This window comes from Lichenostomus cassidix, chromosome 10 (assembly GCF_008360975.1).
Source record: "Lichenostomus cassidix isolate B80296 chromosome 10, HeHo_3.0, whole genome shotgun sequence".
Classification (NCBI taxonomy): domain Eukaryota; kingdom Metazoa; phylum Chordata; class Aves; order Passeriformes; family Meliphagidae; genus Lichenostomus; species Lichenostomus cassidix.
The window spans coordinates 18,321,202-18,337,244 of record NC_139491.1 but is presented as its reverse complement, the minus strand read 5'-3'; the positions used below and the strand labels follow the sequence as shown (position 1 = coordinate 18,337,244).

At 53.1% G+C, this 16,043-nt stretch overlaps 3 protein-coding genes across 4 annotated transcripts; all 3 read right to left on the bottom strand.

The window, feature by feature from the left end:
- Nucleotides 1-72: 72 nt before the first annotated feature.
- On the bottom strand, nucleotides 73-3,715 carry FAM219B (family with sequence similarity 219 member B). 2 transcript variants are annotated; one of them, XM_085071022.1, is made up of 6 exons: nucleotides 3,612-3,715; nucleotides 2,067-2,169; nucleotides 1,724-1,808; nucleotides 1,306-1,383; nucleotides 988-1,036; nucleotides 73-835 (listed from the first exon to the last, which is right to left on the bottom strand). In XM_085071022.1, exons 1-6 carry the CDS (start codon nucleotides 3,696-3,698, stop codon nucleotides 677-679), a joined length of 561 nt encoding a protein of 186 aa, XP_084927148.1. In that variant the 5' UTR covers nucleotides 3,699-3,715; the 3' UTR covers nucleotides 73-676. The 2 variants fall into 2 exon arrangements, with proteins under 2 accessions (XP_084927148.1, XP_084927149.1); XM_085071023.1 differs by having other exon boundaries at nucleotides 694-857.
- A 729-nt stretch (nucleotides 3,716-4,444) lies between these two features.
- On the bottom strand, nucleotides 4,445-9,483 carry COX5A (cytochrome c oxidase subunit 5A). The gene is made up of 5 exons (XM_085071016.1): nucleotides 9,247-9,483; nucleotides 6,331-6,447; nucleotides 5,615-5,736; nucleotides 5,100-5,222; nucleotides 4,445-4,601 (listed from the first exon to the last, which is right to left on the bottom strand). Exons 1-4 carry the CDS (start codon nucleotides 9,329-9,331, stop codon nucleotides 5,109-5,111), a joined length of 438 nt encoding a protein of 145 aa, XP_084927142.1. The 5' UTR covers nucleotides 9,332-9,483; the 3' UTR covers nucleotides 4,445-4,601; nucleotides 5,100-5,108.
- A 2,002-nt stretch (nucleotides 9,484-11,485) lies between these two features.
- Nucleotides 11,486-13,735, bottom strand: RPP25 (ribonuclease P/MRP subunit p25). Its single transcript, XM_085071017.1, has one exon. The coding sequence runs from the start codon at nucleotides 12,522-12,524 to the stop codon at nucleotides 11,901-11,903; it is 624 nt and encodes a 207-aa protein (XP_084927143.1). The 5' UTR covers nucleotides 12,525-13,735; the 3' UTR covers nucleotides 11,486-11,900.
- Between the last annotated feature and the right edge of the window lie 2,308 nt (nucleotides 13,736-16,043).

Below are 16,043 nucleotides of genomic sequence, written 5' to 3'. Positions count from 1 at the left end.
TTGCTCCTCAGGCACAGGAAAGGGGTAAAATGTGATGAGGGAAAACAGGAGGCCCTCCTCAGCACCAGCATCTCCTCTGAGTAATGAGATCCAGTTTATTGAGTGCTCCCTTTTACAAGTAAAATACAAAAACAAACAAACATGCCCCCCCCCGCAGTTCATGTCTCTTGACATGAAATATTTAAATAAGGTTTCTGTATAAGAAGCTGATTGTCCTCTGTGTCATAGAGCAGGACCATGGTTTAAGGCAGCGTTTATGGTTTGCAGCAGGGAGGCTCCCCAGCCCCCCAGATCCCAGCCCTGTGCAGAGCTGGTGTGGGGGGTCTGTGCCTCACCTGCATCAAAGCAGCGTTGAGGAGAATGGAAAAAGCCATTAGCTCCAACCCCAGAAACTCCTAAATCCTTCCCTTTATACCCCTATGGAGGTGCTGGACTCTGCCTCTCGTCCCTCCCCACCCCAGCCACGTGCCAGGTCCCATCCAGGTCACCAGAACGTCACTGTGCCACCTCTCCCTGATATTGCTGAGTGTAAGGAAAAGTCCTTTGGGATCAGTTGGTCTCTGCCATGAGCAGCATCATTCAGTCCTTGTGTCATCATCCTGGCGTGGGATCCGGACACCCGACAGCCATCCCACAGGACAAAGAAAGTGCTAGGTTTTGACCTGTTCTTGTGCAGCTACTGGATCACGCAGGAGAGGTTTTCACCAAAACAACAGGGGCAGGAAGAGGAGGTGACCGGTTTTGGGGGGATGAGATCCAGGTCTTCATCATCGGGGACCTCGTCGAGGTGGTAGCCATCCTGCAGCAGCTGCCGGCTCAGGTCCTGGTTCACCTGCTGCGGGGGACAAAGTGGGGCTCTGCGGGATGGACACACATCCACGCTCTGTGGGGTGATCCTTCCAGCCCCTGTCCAGAGCCCTGAGGGGTCAGGGGAACAAGGGAGCCCTTGGGGACCCCGCAGTGTCACAGTCAAAGCCCCGCACTTGCCTCGGCGGAGGAGTATCCTGAAGAACACCTGGATCCTGGCTCTCCATCACTAAGGGAAAAGGGAAACAGAGTTGGCCAGGAAACAGGGTCTTTGGGATGCAGGTGAGGGAAATTCAGCAGGGAAAAGGAGCTGGCAGTGCAACCCCAAGGGATATTTGAAATCTGCGACAGCAGGAGCATTTCACTGCTCAGAGGTGCTCAGTGCCATTGCAAATGCTCTGCGAGTGAATAGAAAAATCAGCCCCCAAAAAAGCCAGCTGTGAGAACACCCCACCCCCAAAATCCTGAGATATTTGCCCAAAATCCTGGGATATTCACCTGTCTGAGTCGAGGGAGACCAGGTTTTCATCAGCTGTCTGGCTGAGTGCCGTGTAGCCCTTGTTAAACTTCACTGACCTGGCCACAAGCAGAGGAGTGAGACCAGGAGAGATGTTTTATGTGGAAACACATCTGTGAAGCTGATGGGCTGAGGAGCCAGGGCAGGAATCCCACTCCTTCCCAGCCAGGCTCTGTCCAGGGCCACCACCAGCTAAACTCCACGATACCCAAACAAATCCATACCACCCAATCATCCCCAAAATAAAAGAGAAAAACGTATTTTATTACACTGGATGTTCCTGGCCAAACAAAGCCCGCAGAATAAGGTCCCAAACTCTTATTTTTAACCCCCTGAGTTTCCCAGTCTCCCCAAGAAAAGAGAAAAATACATTTTAGGAATAGGAAGAGGGGATCAGACCTTTTAGGAGTCGGTTTTGGGGCGGTGTGTCCCCCCAGCAGCCCCTGCCTTCGCAGCACTGCCTTTGCCAGCTCCCGTTGCCTCTCTGAAAGCCAAGCACAGGGACAGAGAGAAAAATTCCCAAGTGTTCCCAAAGGGTTTATTCTTTTGGGGAATGGGTGAGGAAAGTGTTGCAGGTGAGCATGGGGGCAGTGCAGCGCTTTCCAAAGGCATCTCTGTGGGTTTTTTGTTTATAAAGGATTTAGACCACCAAGGAATAAAAGGGCTTTTGGTAACTGCAGCCCTGGGAGAGATTTGGAAATGATTCCTGAAATCCCAGCAGAGTCCACCAAGCATCACTTACTCAGCTTGGCCTGAATGGAGGGAGGTTTGCTCATGATGTATGGACCCCTCTTCTCCACCACATCTGTCCCCTTGTTCAGCTGCTTCTTTTCAGCCCAAATATGCTAAAAAAAAAAAAGTGAAAGAAGCACATTTAGCATCTCTCCATGGGGATGAAGTAAAGCAGAGTCATCTTGGAGCATCTGATCATTCCTGGGAGCTCAAGGTCAGCAGGGAAATCTGTCTCCAGGTCAGCTGGGGAGGCACAGCTCCTCCTCCCCAGCCCGGGAGGAGGGAGAGGAAAAGGAATAAGCAGATCTATTAGCAGATGAAAGGATTATTTGGAAATGGTGATGCTGAGTTAAAAGCACAGGTAGTGACCAGCAGTTCCTGTGCAAGCCTAGCTGCAGTAATACTTGGGAAAAGGTGGTGGAGGAGATTTACTGACAGGTTAATCAAATACAAATATAAGGATAGTTTATTTTAATTTCTCCACAGTGTTTGAGCCTTTCAAGTTTCTCCTTTTATCCAATTATTGTCAAGGAGAACCAGCACCCCTAAGGGTGAGGGAGAGGAAAAAACGTCCACAAACAGAAAGGATAATGAAGAAAATAGAGAGAAAAGCAGAGAGAGTCAGTGCAGGAAGGATGTGGAATTAAAGGAACAAGGCAGAGGACTTGGGATGGTGATTGGAGAGCACAGCCAGGATTAGCCTCAGTGTCTTAATCCAGAATTAGCAGGGCAAAGCCTCATCGTGGGAATAACCATGCAGGCAGCAGCCCCCCAGATCTCTGGATGTGCCAGAGCCCTCCCTGGCCAGCTGGTGCTATGCTGATACTCCCATGTGTGTGTATACATACATATATCTATACACACACACACACATATATATGCGTATATACCCACACATAATAGATACACTGCATACAGTACTGTGTCCCCATGTGTGTGACCCTGAAAGACGAACTCTCCCACTGTATTGCTCCTGTACTGCCCCCTACACACACTCCATACTGCCCCATGGACACACCCCAGCCCTATAGCTGCTGTACACATACCCCGTACTGCCCTGCAGACACTCCCCACCCCAAACCATCCCCGTGCACATACCCCATACTGCTTTACAGACACTCCCCACCCCACACCATCCCCACGCACATACCCTATACTGCCCCATAAACATACCCCAGCCCTATAGCCGCTGTGCCCATACCCCATAGTGCTTTACAGACACTCCCCAGCCCCATACCATCCCCACGCACATACCCCATACTGCCCCATGGATATACCCAACCCTATTCCCCCTGTGCACATAGCCCGTACTGCCCTACAGCTACCCCCCAGGCCCTATGCCATCCCCACGCACATACCCCATAGTGCCCCATGGACACACCCCAGCCCCATACCGCCCCTATCCACGTACCCCACACTGCCCCACGCTCCCCTCAGCCCCATACCCCCACGCAGATATCCCGTACAGCCCCACACCCACGGTGCACGTACCCCACACAGCCCCACGCCCAGCTCGCAGCCCCGCGCCGCCAGCACGCCCGCACCCCGCACGTACCCCCGGGCCCCGCCGCCCGCCGGCTCCGCTCGCAGCGGGAGCGGGAGCGGCACCGGGAGCTGCCCCGGCTCCGCCGCCGGTCGCCATGGCCGCCTTGGCCCCGCCCCTCCGCCCGCCCGCCAATGGCAGCGCGGGGCTGGCCGGGCTCAGCCAATGGGAGGCGGCGAAAGGGCGCGCCCCTCTGCCGCGCATGCGGAACGGGACGGGGCGGCGGGACGGGGCGGCGGGACGGGGCGGCGGGACGGGGCGGCGGGACGGGGCGGCGGGACGGGGCGGCGGGACGGGGCGGCGGGACGGGGCGGCGGGACGGCAGAGCGTCCTGCCCTACACAACCCCTGCCCTGAGGCCGCTGTGCAGCAGGGAACCCACAAATTCCTGTAAGCTTCAAACCCTGAAACTTCCCCTTTTCAAGGAAGAAAATAATGTAATTAAGAAATATCTGTTCTCCCCCACCCCAGTTTTTTTTCCTCTTTCCCAAATCCCTGCACTAGAGCTGAGGTGGCAAACAGGTGCCACATCTATCCCAGAACAGATCCCCTCCCAGCGAGGGCACATCCCCTGCAACAGGAGCTTCTAACCCGTGCCTGAGGCCTTTCGCAAAATGCCTCCTTCAAGTCCTCCTCCTCCTCCCAAAAGCTGTGCATGCAGGAGGATCACCATGCTCTCCAAACTGCTCCTTTCCTCCCCAGAGTCAGGTGCTCGGGAAGGCTCTAGACACAGACCTTGCAAAGTAAACAACAATTTATAAGCTCCAACAAGCACATTTGTGATTTGTTCCTTCTTTTTCCCTACAAAAGCAACAAGAAATAACCACACGAGCCACTGATACCACATCAGTCAAACCAGTTTTTCCTTTATTAGGCCCAACTCCACAACACTTACATTGTGACTCAATAAAGGAAGAAGTTATTTCAGGTAAGATTTAAAGTTTGTGTCTCCAGGTGACTGTGTACAATCAGGTAGCATCAGTAAAACGCTTCAGTAATGCACCTGGAATAGAAAAGAACAGGGAAAAAAATAAGAAAAGCCAATAAAGCAGCTGCCCAGTATCTCCACAGAGTTTCCACAAGGTCCCAAATGAATTATTTGCATCCTTTTACCCTCAAAGACCTGTTTAAACATCCTCAGCTCAAAAATGCAGATATGCATTCCCAGCACAGCTGATCCAGGACCCCGGGCACCAAGACATCATATCCCAGGGCAAGGAGGAGGAAAAGGACTTACAAGATCCAGAATCAAGTACTATTTGCAGCAGTCTGACACACAGTATCTCTATTCTACACATAATGTTTAAAAAAAGAATATGACACGGGTCTTCTCCTGAGGAAACTGAGTTTAAAGGCTTCACTTCCACGAGGATTTTTATTTAGGGCTTAGTTTTATTCTGGTATTAGGCACATTAGGTCTTGCCTACACTCTGTCTTTGCCAGGGGTTTTGGGGTACAGGAGTCCCATGCCAAGAGTCTGGGAAGCAACATCAAACCTTACCAACAAAGTTTATGCTTTGTCCAGGCCCAGTTCCTCTGGAGTGGAGATTCCAAGTTCACTCAAAGTTGGTCTAAGCTCCTGGATAACATAGGGATAAATATCCTTGTGGGGTCCTGCCTTGTCCTGAAAAATATTCCAAAAAACAAATAATGCAATTATTTCAACATACAAAGAAATGTCTCATGTCTCCAAAACCTCCCTGCTTGCGGAAGAGCAGAGCTGGTAGCCTCTTGGGCTGAAATAAAAGCCCTGGCTTCTCTTAACTCCCTGGGGAGGCTGGATTCAGGTTTCAAGGAGCTGGTTTAAGGTGTTTTCCAAGCCTACACAGCGTTCTGAGTTATTACTCCCAGCCAGCCCAGCACTCAGTCCTTCAGGAAGCCAGTAAGCTTTGCATTATCATGAAGCCACTGATTCTGGCAACAGGAAAGAGTGGTTTCCCTTTGCAGCAGGAAAAACCCAGAGAAAACTCCTCTGCTGCCAGGCTCTAGCAATGGGGAAAGAGCAGTTCCACCCACCTTTACAACTTCTAGGATGCGGACAGCGCTGGCAAAGTCATTTAACCGTCTGCAGGCCCTCAGAGCCGCGTCAATGATTTTGGGCTCTGGGACCAGGTCGTAACCCACCAATGTGTTTATGCCTGGGGAGACAAGGAAACATCAAGGAAAACCTGGAATCACGTTGTCATGCTCTCAGAAGGAACCCCTGTCTATTCCTTTCCTCTCCAATAGAAAAACCCAACACCTCATCAGCCAGGTGCTGCTAGAATGATCCCTCTGGCTGCAATTATCTGCTTATGCAATCACATTTTTAAGGCCTAATTGGGCAAGTTTAATAAAACTTGGCAACTCCACAGAAAACAATTGGAGAAGAATTGAAGAAGTCTGCAGGGAGTTATGGCCAAGCCAGTAGTCAAAGACCAAAGAAAAATGAGTGTAGTAGAGCTCAAACACACTTTGCTTGGAGCAAACGTTACTCTCCCTCCCATCCAGGTGTTAAAACCATGGAATTATGGAACAGTTTGGGTTGCAAGGGACCTCAAAGATTGTTTAGTCTACCCCTGTGCCATGGGCAGGGACACCTTCCACTATCCCAAGGTTACTCCAAGCCCTGCCCAACCTGGCCTTGCACACTTCCAGGGATGTGGAGTCCACAAAATGCCAAGTGAAGTTGTTATTTCTGGTCACAAAACTTACATTTACTCCGGGTTACTGTTCCCTGTTCCCCAACGTACCTTTCCTGAGCTCCCAGGCATCAATATCTGGCTTGTTGAAATACGTCACCCAGCGAGCATCAAATTCTTCATCTGACTCTTGTGACCCGTGAGAGTAGCAGCGGGCAGGAAGCACAGCTGAATCCAGAAAAAAAAATGGAAAATAACACTACTTTAGTCCTGGCCAAGAGGCCAGAAGCCATAAAATATGCATTTCACTGGTTAAAGTCGCTGTGGATCAGTCCTGGATGCGCACTGGATGGATGTAGCTTATTAAATATCGTGGTTTGTGTTGTGGCAAAGTGTCTTATTTTTTTCCACACCAGACTTCCAAAGCGTTTCCAGAGCATTGGTCAGAGCGGGGAAAACAAGCAAAAACCACCTCTGGATAACCAGTTGTCTGAAATTCCTATTCTTCTCTAAGATACAGGAATTCTCCCTCTTCCTAAAGCCAAGTGACCCAGAGAAGCTTTAACATGCACATCCTTCATCAACAAAATTCCATTAAATTCCTACAAAGGCTCTCAAAGGCAAAGGCATGAGATATTCCTTAAAACAGGCTGCTGAAGGGTTGAAGGAGGCAAAAAAAAAGATCACTCTGTGTCTATCCAAGAGAAAATTCCAAGGTCTCAAGGTTGCAATTGCATTAATATTTGATAACTAATAACAAAAGCAGATTGTATGCTAATGCACAAATTACTTTGATATGATTATTAATTCATTTCTTCACTCAACACTATCACAAATTGCTGGTTTTTTGGATTAACTTGTCTTTTTTTTAACCACAAATGCTGGAACAGTTTTCCAAGGGAACTAAACTAAAGGACCACAAGCCTGGTGCTTCCTTTCCCCACTGCTAATCTCACTCCACTAATATTTGCAGAGAGGTCACACACCAGAGACGACCTTGGAGCTCAAAGCTCTGCTTCACAGATGTCAAATTTAGCTCCTGACTTTTTCTTTCTTAACCCAGCATGAACCATTCACACTGATCAACTACAGAGTTTTGTTTAAAAGAGAAAAAAAGCCCAGAACTGGCTTGCATTTTTGCTGATACACTTCTCTTTGATCTCATTAATGACAGCCCAATTAGTATACAGTCAGTTCTTTTATCAAAATTTGATGTGGTCCAACATTTCAGCTGTAATTCTGGTTTATGCAACGGAAGCATGAAAATAGCTTTATGTACATTAGCTGTGGAAAAGTAAATAACAGACCATGCCAGAATTAAAATGCTCTTTTGGCTTCTGTAGGGAAATTCCCCCTTCTTTCCCCAGCTCCAAAGCAGCCCTTTGACCCCACTTTCTGCAATAAATCACCTGCACAGCTGAGCTCAGAGCAAGTGCAGAGCTCTGTTAATGCTCCCACACCCAGGACCCTGCTGAAAACCCTTCAGATTTCAGCTGATTGAAGGAGAATCCTTGTTTTTCCTAAACAAAAAGAAAATCCCATGGAGAGACAGCAAATCTCAGATGGAGAAAAGCCTAAATTGAAGTGCTCCAACACAATCTTTAAGTCAAAATCTGAAGTCTTTCCTCAACAAAACCATTCCCTGGATCCAGGAGGCAAATATAAACCATAAGAATTAAAACTCTGGACTTCCAAGGTGTGTTTTTCAGTTGCTGCTACATTTCTTTTCCCCCCTGTGTTTTCCACAGCAATGTTTACATCTGTATTTTAGAGACTGGACTCTGTGAGTCCCTCTGCCCTGAGTTTCAGAGGGGTCCATCAAGGTCACTGTCACACACATGACGTGTGTGTGACAGCCAAACCACGCCAGCCCATCCATGCAGAGATTCCCAACTCAAGGAAGAACCAAAGGGCAAGTACCTTTACTTTCAAGAGGACTCAACATCATGAGCCTGGAGAAGCCTAAAATCTCTTAATATCACACAAAAATATGTTAAAGCTTCTCCACAAGGACTTGAATTGGTCAGTTTTCTCTGGTAATGAGCACAGAAGAAAAACACACATGAAGAAAAACGTTAATTTAGTGAATATCTGGCAACGAGGATTAAACAGGGATTAAACAGGGAAAGTTGTGCAGCAACACAGCCCTCGCCAAGGCCACCCCGAAGGCACAGGGGTCACAGCAGTGTTCGGTGGGGTGTCTGTAACACAAGACCTTGGAAAAGCAGAACACGGAGCCTGCTGGAGATGAGGCCCACGAGCAGCCAGGGCTCAGCAGCTCAAAGGGACAGCGAACAAAGACTTTTAGTGGATTTAAAATAACAAAAGAGCAAGGGTTTTAAGTAGCATCCAAGGAATCTCTGTGCTTATTATTTAAAAAGACGCAGCGACAAGCTCCCTAAGGCAGCTGTTTAATTCACACGTGCCGCAGCAGAGGCACACATAGGTCTCCCAGCATTATTAGTGTTTGTTAATTAGCTATTAATTGCGATGCAGAAGTTAATTAGCTATTAATTGCGAGGCACGGGCAGCATGTTCTCCGCAGTCTGTCTTCCAGCCCTGCCACCCTGGCCACCATCACACCACGCTGCCTGGGGCTGGTCCTCCTCCTCTCCCCATTAACTGGGGCCTTAATAAGGTGTTAATATTATAAACGAAATTAATTCGGGTGTTAATTAGGAGGGTGAGGGCTGGCGCGGAGCTGGAGCTGGCCCGGGGATGGCCGGCGCCCCGGTGCTGCGGAGGTCACCGCCGCCCTCCATCAATGTCACCTTGGCGGGGAGCACGGGGGAAGCGCCGCCGCCCCCCGCTGCAGCATCCGGGAGGTGCTCGGTGCCCCCTGAGGCGGTACGGGCGGAGGGGTTCCGGTGGCGGCGGTGGGAGCGGCGGAGCGGCCCGCGCTAGGCCGCGGGGTCACCGCAAGGACACGCCGGGCCGCGCCGCCTCCCACCTCAGCGGGTCGGGACGCCGGGGGAGAACCGCGGCGGGATCGCGGCCGGAGGGACGGAGACGCGTGCAGCCGCTCACCTGCGGGACCGGCGGGCCGGCGGACGGCGGCGCGGAGGCCGGAGACGGCGCAGCGGCGGAGGAGAGAAGCGCTGGCGGCCAGCATGGCGGCGGGGCGTGAGGGAGGGAGACGGCACCGGGCACCGGGGGCGCGCCGCTGGCTCCCGCACCGCACCGGGAAGGAGGGACGGAGGTGAGGGTCGGGGGGGCCGCGGAGGCGGGTACGGCGGCGCGGCGGGGACGGAGCGGCAGCGCGGGAGGGCGGGAGGGAGCGGGGACGGGCTGGGGGCGCGGCAGGGCGGGGCCGCCGCCATCTTGGGGCGGGGCCGGCCGCCATTTTGTGCGTGAGGGGAGCGGCTGCGGGCAGTGCTGCGCTTCGCCGAGCAGCTTTTGGGGAGTGTTTGGGCTCATTTTTGAGGGGTTCTGGTTTGTTTTTGAGGGGTTGGGGCTGCTGGTGCCTCCCGTTAGCTGAGCCCGCGCAGCCACGGCCCCATTGCAGCATCGCCGTCTCTGTCAATGGACGCCCGCCCGACTTGGTCCCTGTGAGGGGAAGAGGCTCAGAGCGCCTCGGCTGCCGCCTCAGCCCGTTACCAGCTCCCCTCATCGTGTCCCTGTCCCCACACCGTGGGCTGCTGCCCTCAGCCACCATCGCACCGATCCGGGCACAAAAATCGCCCCAAAAATCGTCCCTGGCGCTGTACTGCCTCAGCAGTGCCGTACAAAAACATCGTGGTAATTCCACTCGGCATGTTCGCTGATATAATTGTCCTGTTTTAAATAGTTAGGGTTTTTTGGGTTACGTTTTTTATTATTTTCTCATGTAGGAAGCCCTCAGTCATGAGCCCTGCCCTCATGCACGAAGCCAGCAAAGTAAGGTGGGTGAGATCCCCAGTGCTGCCTCCGTGATTGAAAACTACCGGCCTATAAAATCAATGAAAAAAGTTCCGCACATTAAAAAAATGAGAAATAAGTCATTTTTATTTTTTTCCTTGCTCGGAGAAATGTGAAGTGGCAGCCGTGAGCTGTCAATGTTCAACTGTGTGGCTCCCACAGTCTTCAGGCTCTAATCAGTGTGTTTACAGAGGGATTTATTAATTGCAGGTTTATTAATTAATTTTATTCGTGATTTTTAGTGCATTCGGGGTAGAAACCTGTACCCTATGCTTCTGTGTGGGGTGGAGGGTTGATCCTGAATGGGGTCTGCACTGGAGAAAGGAACTGGGAAGAGCTGAATGGGACAGAGCCCAAAGCTTTTCCAGCCCCAAACCCACAAAAAAAAGATCATTAACATAAAGAAAAAAACCAGTTGGAAATTAATGTTCAAGTGAATGGAATCAATCTGCAGCAGGGTAGATAAGCACAAGTCTCTGGCTCGAGGAGCAGCTGCCTGCTGAGGGAGATAACAAGGTCATCGCCACACAAAACAGACCCTCTTCCTCCTCCTCCTGCTCTCCTTTCATTCCCACTCCCAGCCAAGCAAGCCCTTGACAAAGAGGGAATGCTGGCTGTCCCCGGAGAGCGGGAGTGAGGCAGGGAGATAAGGCAGCTGCAGTCAGAGCAGCCTCTCACGCGTGGATTTTGGGACGGGTTAGCTCCCTAGTACGGATTAATTCATCCCGCAGTGCTCCTGGGCGCTGGGCTGAGGGAACCAGGTGGATCAGGGCTTGGCATCCCATAAGCCATCCCCCAAATCTCCCCTGTCCCCACTGGAACAGTGGCTTTGCCAGGTGCTGCTGTGCAGGACACCCCAATCCCATTCTTCCAAGGGACAGGGTTTGGCTGGCATCTCCTTGTCCTGGGTTAGCAGCAGCCTTCACTGTGCTGATCCGTGCTGTCGCCAGCAGCCAAGATGATCCCCCCATTTCCCCACAGACATATCTCAGCTATTTCTGAAGAGCTTTTATTTTCCATTCATTTCCCTTTACCCCCTGGAGAAGCAGGGATTTTGCTCCAAAAGGCTCTGTAGCCAAGGCATGACCCCAAAACCTCCACGTCCTGTGCTGGGCACTGCATCCAGTCACAATAACCACCCACCCAACCCTCCCATTGCCCCCAGCTCCCCACACCATGGTTTCCCCAGACTCCAGACCAAAGTAACCAATGCTGGTTGTTCTATTTCCTTGTGTTGTCCCACAGGCAGGCAGCACAGTGCAGTGTAGGGAGAGAGCAACCCCTGTGCTTGTTTGGGTGGCTTTTTTGGGATGAATCGCAGCCCTGCGGGATGCCGAGCCCAGCATTAAAAACCCTGACAGCTCCTCAGCAGCGGGTTTGATAATGAAGGTTTTATTCCAACAAGCTTGGGGCAAACCCATCTCTCCTGATGGATGAGGCATTGCAGTGGGGAGCGATGGTGGTGGTCCGGGCACCCCTCGGCTGCTCTGGCTCTGTGGAAGTCACTGCAGGACGTGGCTGGTGGTCACGGTGTCCCTGGGTGGCTGAATTAGAGGTCACCAGCTCCGCCCCCCCCCATTTCCTCACCGGCTTCAATCCATAACCAAGAGTTGGTGGGTTTAGCCCTTTAATCCTCATCCCAAATCTGGGGACCCCCCCATCCACAGCGGTCAAGGAGCAGCAAGTGGGGACAGGTCAGGGGGAGCCTGCAGAACACTGGTGACCCCTGAACAAGTGTATATTCCTGCCTCGATACCTGGCTGGTGGGGTGGGAGGCAGTGGGGTCAGTGGTCCAGGTGGTCAGTGGTGGTCCCCGAGCCCCTGGGTCTGTCGGACACCTGTACCTGCAGCTTTTTGGGCAGCAGCTCCTCGCGGGGAGGCGGCAGCGGCCGCTTCAGCCCCTTGGCCGAGGATCCCGATGTGTCTTCTCCCGCCTCATTCTGGGGCTCCGGGGGCTGGTAGCCAGTCTGGTTGGGATCCAGGGGATCTCGGGAGAGCAGGATGCAGATGGAGGGGACGTTCTTGTGGACGGTCAGGTTCTGTGTGGGGCCATCACGCGGTGGGTCCTGGTTCTCCCAGACCTCCAGCACGGTTTTGTAGCGTACCTTGGTGACCTGGTGGAGCCCTCCCAGCTTGCGCTTCATGATCTCCACGCAGGTGATGGTCTTGGTGACCGCCCTGCCACAGCCGCTGAACACGATCTGCCGCCTGCCCTTCAGCTCCATCTGGGCCATGGCGAAGTTCATCAGGTTCCTGATCTTGCTGCCCTCCTTCACTTTCATCTGCACCACGTCCGGGGGCAGGTCTGGGAAGGGCAACGGCATCTCCTCCTCCGATGTCCTCACCTTTCGGAAGTTCTCCATCCTGGACTGGGCGACAGGCTTGGTTCTCCCTCCTTCGGCAGCCATCCTTCAGCCCTTCCCGGTGGATCCACACAGTCTCCTAGCCCCCCGGGACCATGGCAGGGCTGACCTCGCTGTCCTCCAGCCCAGCCCTGCGTCCTGCAACTACCAGCCCCTTCCCTTCGGCTCTCCGGGGGCTGGCAGTGGGCTCGGTGGCAGTGCCAGAGGCTGTCTCCTGCGGGAGACAGGGCTGCAGGATCCCCCGGGTGCTCCCAGTCGCTCCCAGCAGGGATAACAGCCGGCTCTGTCTCTCGGTGATGCTTGGGCTCCTCCGCTCCCACTGCAGCACTCGCTTCTGCTGCTCTTTGCTTCATTCTGGACTTCAGCAGCCCCCAGAGCTGTTCTGTGTAATTAGCAGATCCTCCCCCTCTCCCTCCCCTCCTCCCCTCCTCCTCCTCCCCTGCTCAGCCGCCCATCCCAGCACCCAGCTCCTGCCTTCATCCCTGCCAGGTAAAGGGGAGGGCAGAGAACCCAGGTCTCCGTCCCGGAACAGGGAAGGGAAGGAAGGAGGGGAGGGTGGAAGGCAGAGGGAGAAGCTCACTCTTGCCTTCATGATGTTCCCAAAGTCCTGCCCCCTTAAAGAGAACCTGGTCCCTTCTCTCGGCGCTTGCTCCCCTCAAGGACACCCACTGCTAGCTGCAAATGTCACCCTTCCTGCCTGCCCTGCAGCATTCCCAGAGGGATGAGGAATCCCAGCCACGCTGTGCCCAGGCATGGCACAAAGATGCAGCAGGTACTTCGGGAAGTACTTTGGAGCTCAACCCTTCTTAGCCATCAGAGAAGCCACTAGGACCCGCAGCCAGGAGAAAGCCTGGCAGATGGCATTGCAGCCGGGCATGCATCGAGTGTGCCAGGGCTCTACTTCCCCCAACACCCCGCGTCCTCAGCCCCAACTCTGCCGGCAGGAAAACCTCTGAATTCCCAAAGCTCCGAGGAGCAGATGCCGTGGCAGAGCTGGTTTTCACGGGCGATTTCTCTCTCTCTCCCCCACTCCTCCTCCCTCCCCATCTTTCCCTCTCCCTGCTGCTCTCCTGGTCCCTGTCCTTCACTCATCTCCACATCCCCAACGTGGAGCTGCCCAGTGTGGGCTCACCATTACATGTACTGGAAACAAATCCCAGAAGATCCCTACTGCAGGCCAGGTGATGTCCCCTTCCTGCCCCCAATCCCTTCCCGGGACAGAGGCGATGTCCCTGCCCCATGCTGGCCCTCTGCCCGCCCCTGTCACCTGCCTGTCCCCTCCCGCCCTGCTGGCCGAGGGATCATTGCACGGTGGAAAGACATGGGAGTATTGACTTGCAGTCAAATCTTATCGGCCTCTGGAGGCCCCTGGATTGGTTTCACTCCGAGCAGGGCTTGAAAAAATACATGAATAAATCAATCAATTGATCCCCTACCCATGCAGGTGAAGGCAGGATGTGGCTGTCACCTCCTATTTGGGGTGAATCCCACATCCCTGTGGTCCCCAAAGCAGCTTTCTGAGGGTACCACTGCCTAAATGGGGGTGGATATGGGACACCCCCTGATTCAACCACTGGATTGGGGTTTGGGGAGCTCTGTGGGCAGTGGGATGGGATGGGATCCTCCTTCTATGACCAGTGTGCTGGAAAACCCCAGGAGATGTAGAGCATTGTTTCCTGATCCATCTAATCCTCCCTGAGGGCCCTTGGGCACAGAGAGGGAAACTGAGGCAGGGCAGGCAATGCTCCCAGGCTCAACCCCAGCCCCAGATCCAGGCTTTACCCATTCCCAAGTCCCTTCTGGTGCTTGGCAGTACTCAGCATACCTATTCCCTGTGCTCCCACTGTAGATTCCTTACTCCTATGAGACAAAACAATGACATTTCCACCCCTCTCCGCTTGACTCTTTATGGCATCCTTGCAGAAGGCACTTGGCTCCTTCCTCAGGCAGGCAGGGATGAATTAAACCCCTCAGAGAAATTTCTGCCTTCAAAAGGTGCTAAACCTCTGGGAAAATAATCAGGAAGGATTTTAGTGACTGAGAAATCCCTTGGGATATCTAGGTAGCCTGGAGGGTTATGTGGGCCAGAGGGCTGACAGCTCCAGGGCTCTGGGCAAGCCACGTGAATCCCTGGTGCTGGCTGAGCCATCCAGCCCTTCTTTCCTGGCCCAGAACCAGCTCCTGCCTCCCGTGGCCCATTTTCCATGGTGTTGTGGTGCTTCCCCACCATCGGATGATGGAAGCAGCAGCAGCTTCTCCCCCCATCTCTAATTGCTGCTTAACGAACTCTGCTTATCGCAGCCTCCGAAATGGAGGCGGGAGAGGTGCAATCACAGAAAGGCTTCCGGAGGGTGCACTCCCCCCAAGGCCAAGGCTGCACTGGGAGCAGGGGGGGCATTAATGACAGGGGCTTATTTTCCCTCTGCAGCGCTTAAAATGTAAATGAAATTCATTATTAGCAACTCCGTTGCTAATTACCATCCAAAGCCATTCATTAGCCTGTCAGCTTATTTGTTGGAGGACAACAGAGTGGATGGGTTATTCCAAGCCAAGGAATAGCTGAAATGAGCTCAGCAGGGTGGGAGAGGAAAAGCAGGGATGGGGGGAAAAAGGCACAGACAGCTCCAGCCGTGGGGGAATCAGGGAAACAAAAGCTGGAAAAGCGGATGGAGAGTCCTTTAAAATGGAGAAAAAGCAAATGGGAAAGGCAGGAGGGGTGAAAAAATAAGAGTAAAGGAATTACACCCTGAGTATTGTCTGTCTGTCCTTGAGCAGCCACTCTCGTTACAGTGGGACCCAGGGAGTGGTTTCTTCCGCCCTTTTCCCATTATAGTTTCTCTCTGAGTATCCCAGTGTCATCCCAACCCCATGCTAGAGGAGTTCCAAATCCTGCAAGGCCCTCTTGCCTCGTCCCAATCCCACAGGAGGTGTGAGCTTGGAAGAGCCATTTGGGAGAGAAGCCAAGAGGAGAGCTGGTGGTGGCAAGGATGGAGAGGGCTGCTGGGCATGGCAAGGAGCCTAGCCAAACCTGGAAAAGTGGGGAAAAAAATCCCCAGAAACATATTCCTAACAGAGATCAGGGCAGCTGGAGAGGAGCAGTAACCCGAACCCCTGTCCTTCACCTGCCCTCTCTATATTTTCTTTCATCCAAGGTGTCCCTGCTCGGGAACGGGATGGAAAGTGGAAGCATCTGATACAAGGAAAGTGTTGGTGCCATCGCCCATCTCTGCGTCACATCGGCCCGGCTCAGGTCTCAGCCTCTCATCACGTTGCACTCGGCAGCAGGCTGATGCCAGGGCTGATTGTAACCCCAGCAAAGGGGGTGCAGAGAGACCCCCAGGATGCCACAGGCCCCAGGATCCCCTGCCCCAATCCTAGGCAGGGTTCTAGAGCTGCTGCTTCCCCGGAGCAGCCCCCGAGGATGCACCCCAGGGTGCATGGGCTGCGTCAAGATGCCAGAGGAACCCTCAGAACATCCTAGGATGGCACCAGCTCCCTGCTGAGCCCTTATCCCTACCGTAAGCAGAAAATTACAGAGCTCAAGATAATCCTCGTTTTGAATAG

Excerpts from the sequence above, each read along its gene's own strand:
- FAM219B (XM_085071022.1), bottom strand. The coding sequence starts at position 3,698 with ATGGCGACCGGCGGCGGAGCCGGGGCAGCTCCCGGTGCCGCTCCCGCT. Across the intron at positions 1,037-1,305 it reads GTCTCCCTCGACTCAGACAG|TGATGGAGAGCCAGGATCCA; the intron begins GTGAATATCCCA and ends CTTTTCCCTTAG. Across the intron at positions 836-987 it reads CAGGATACTCCTCCGCCGAG|CAGGTGAACCAGGACCTGAG; the intron begins GCAAGTGCGGGG and ends TGTCCCCCGCAG.
- COX5A (XM_085071016.1), bottom strand. The coding sequence starts at position 9,331 with ATGCTGGCCGCCAGCGCTTCTCTCCTCCGCCGCTGCGCCGTCTCCGGC. Across the intron at positions 5,737-6,330 it reads TGCCTGGGAGCTCAGGAAAG|GCATAAACACATTGGTGGGT; the intron begins GTACGTTGGGGA and ends TTGTCTCCCCAG. Across the intron at positions 5,223-5,614 it reads GCATCCTAGAAGTTGTAAAG|GACAAGGCAGGACCCCACAA; the intron begins GTGGGTGGAACT and ends AATATTTTTCAG.
- RPP25 (XM_085071017.1), bottom strand. The coding sequence starts at position 12,524 with ATGGCTGCCGAAGGAGGGAGAACCAAGCCTGTCGCCCAGTCCAGGATG.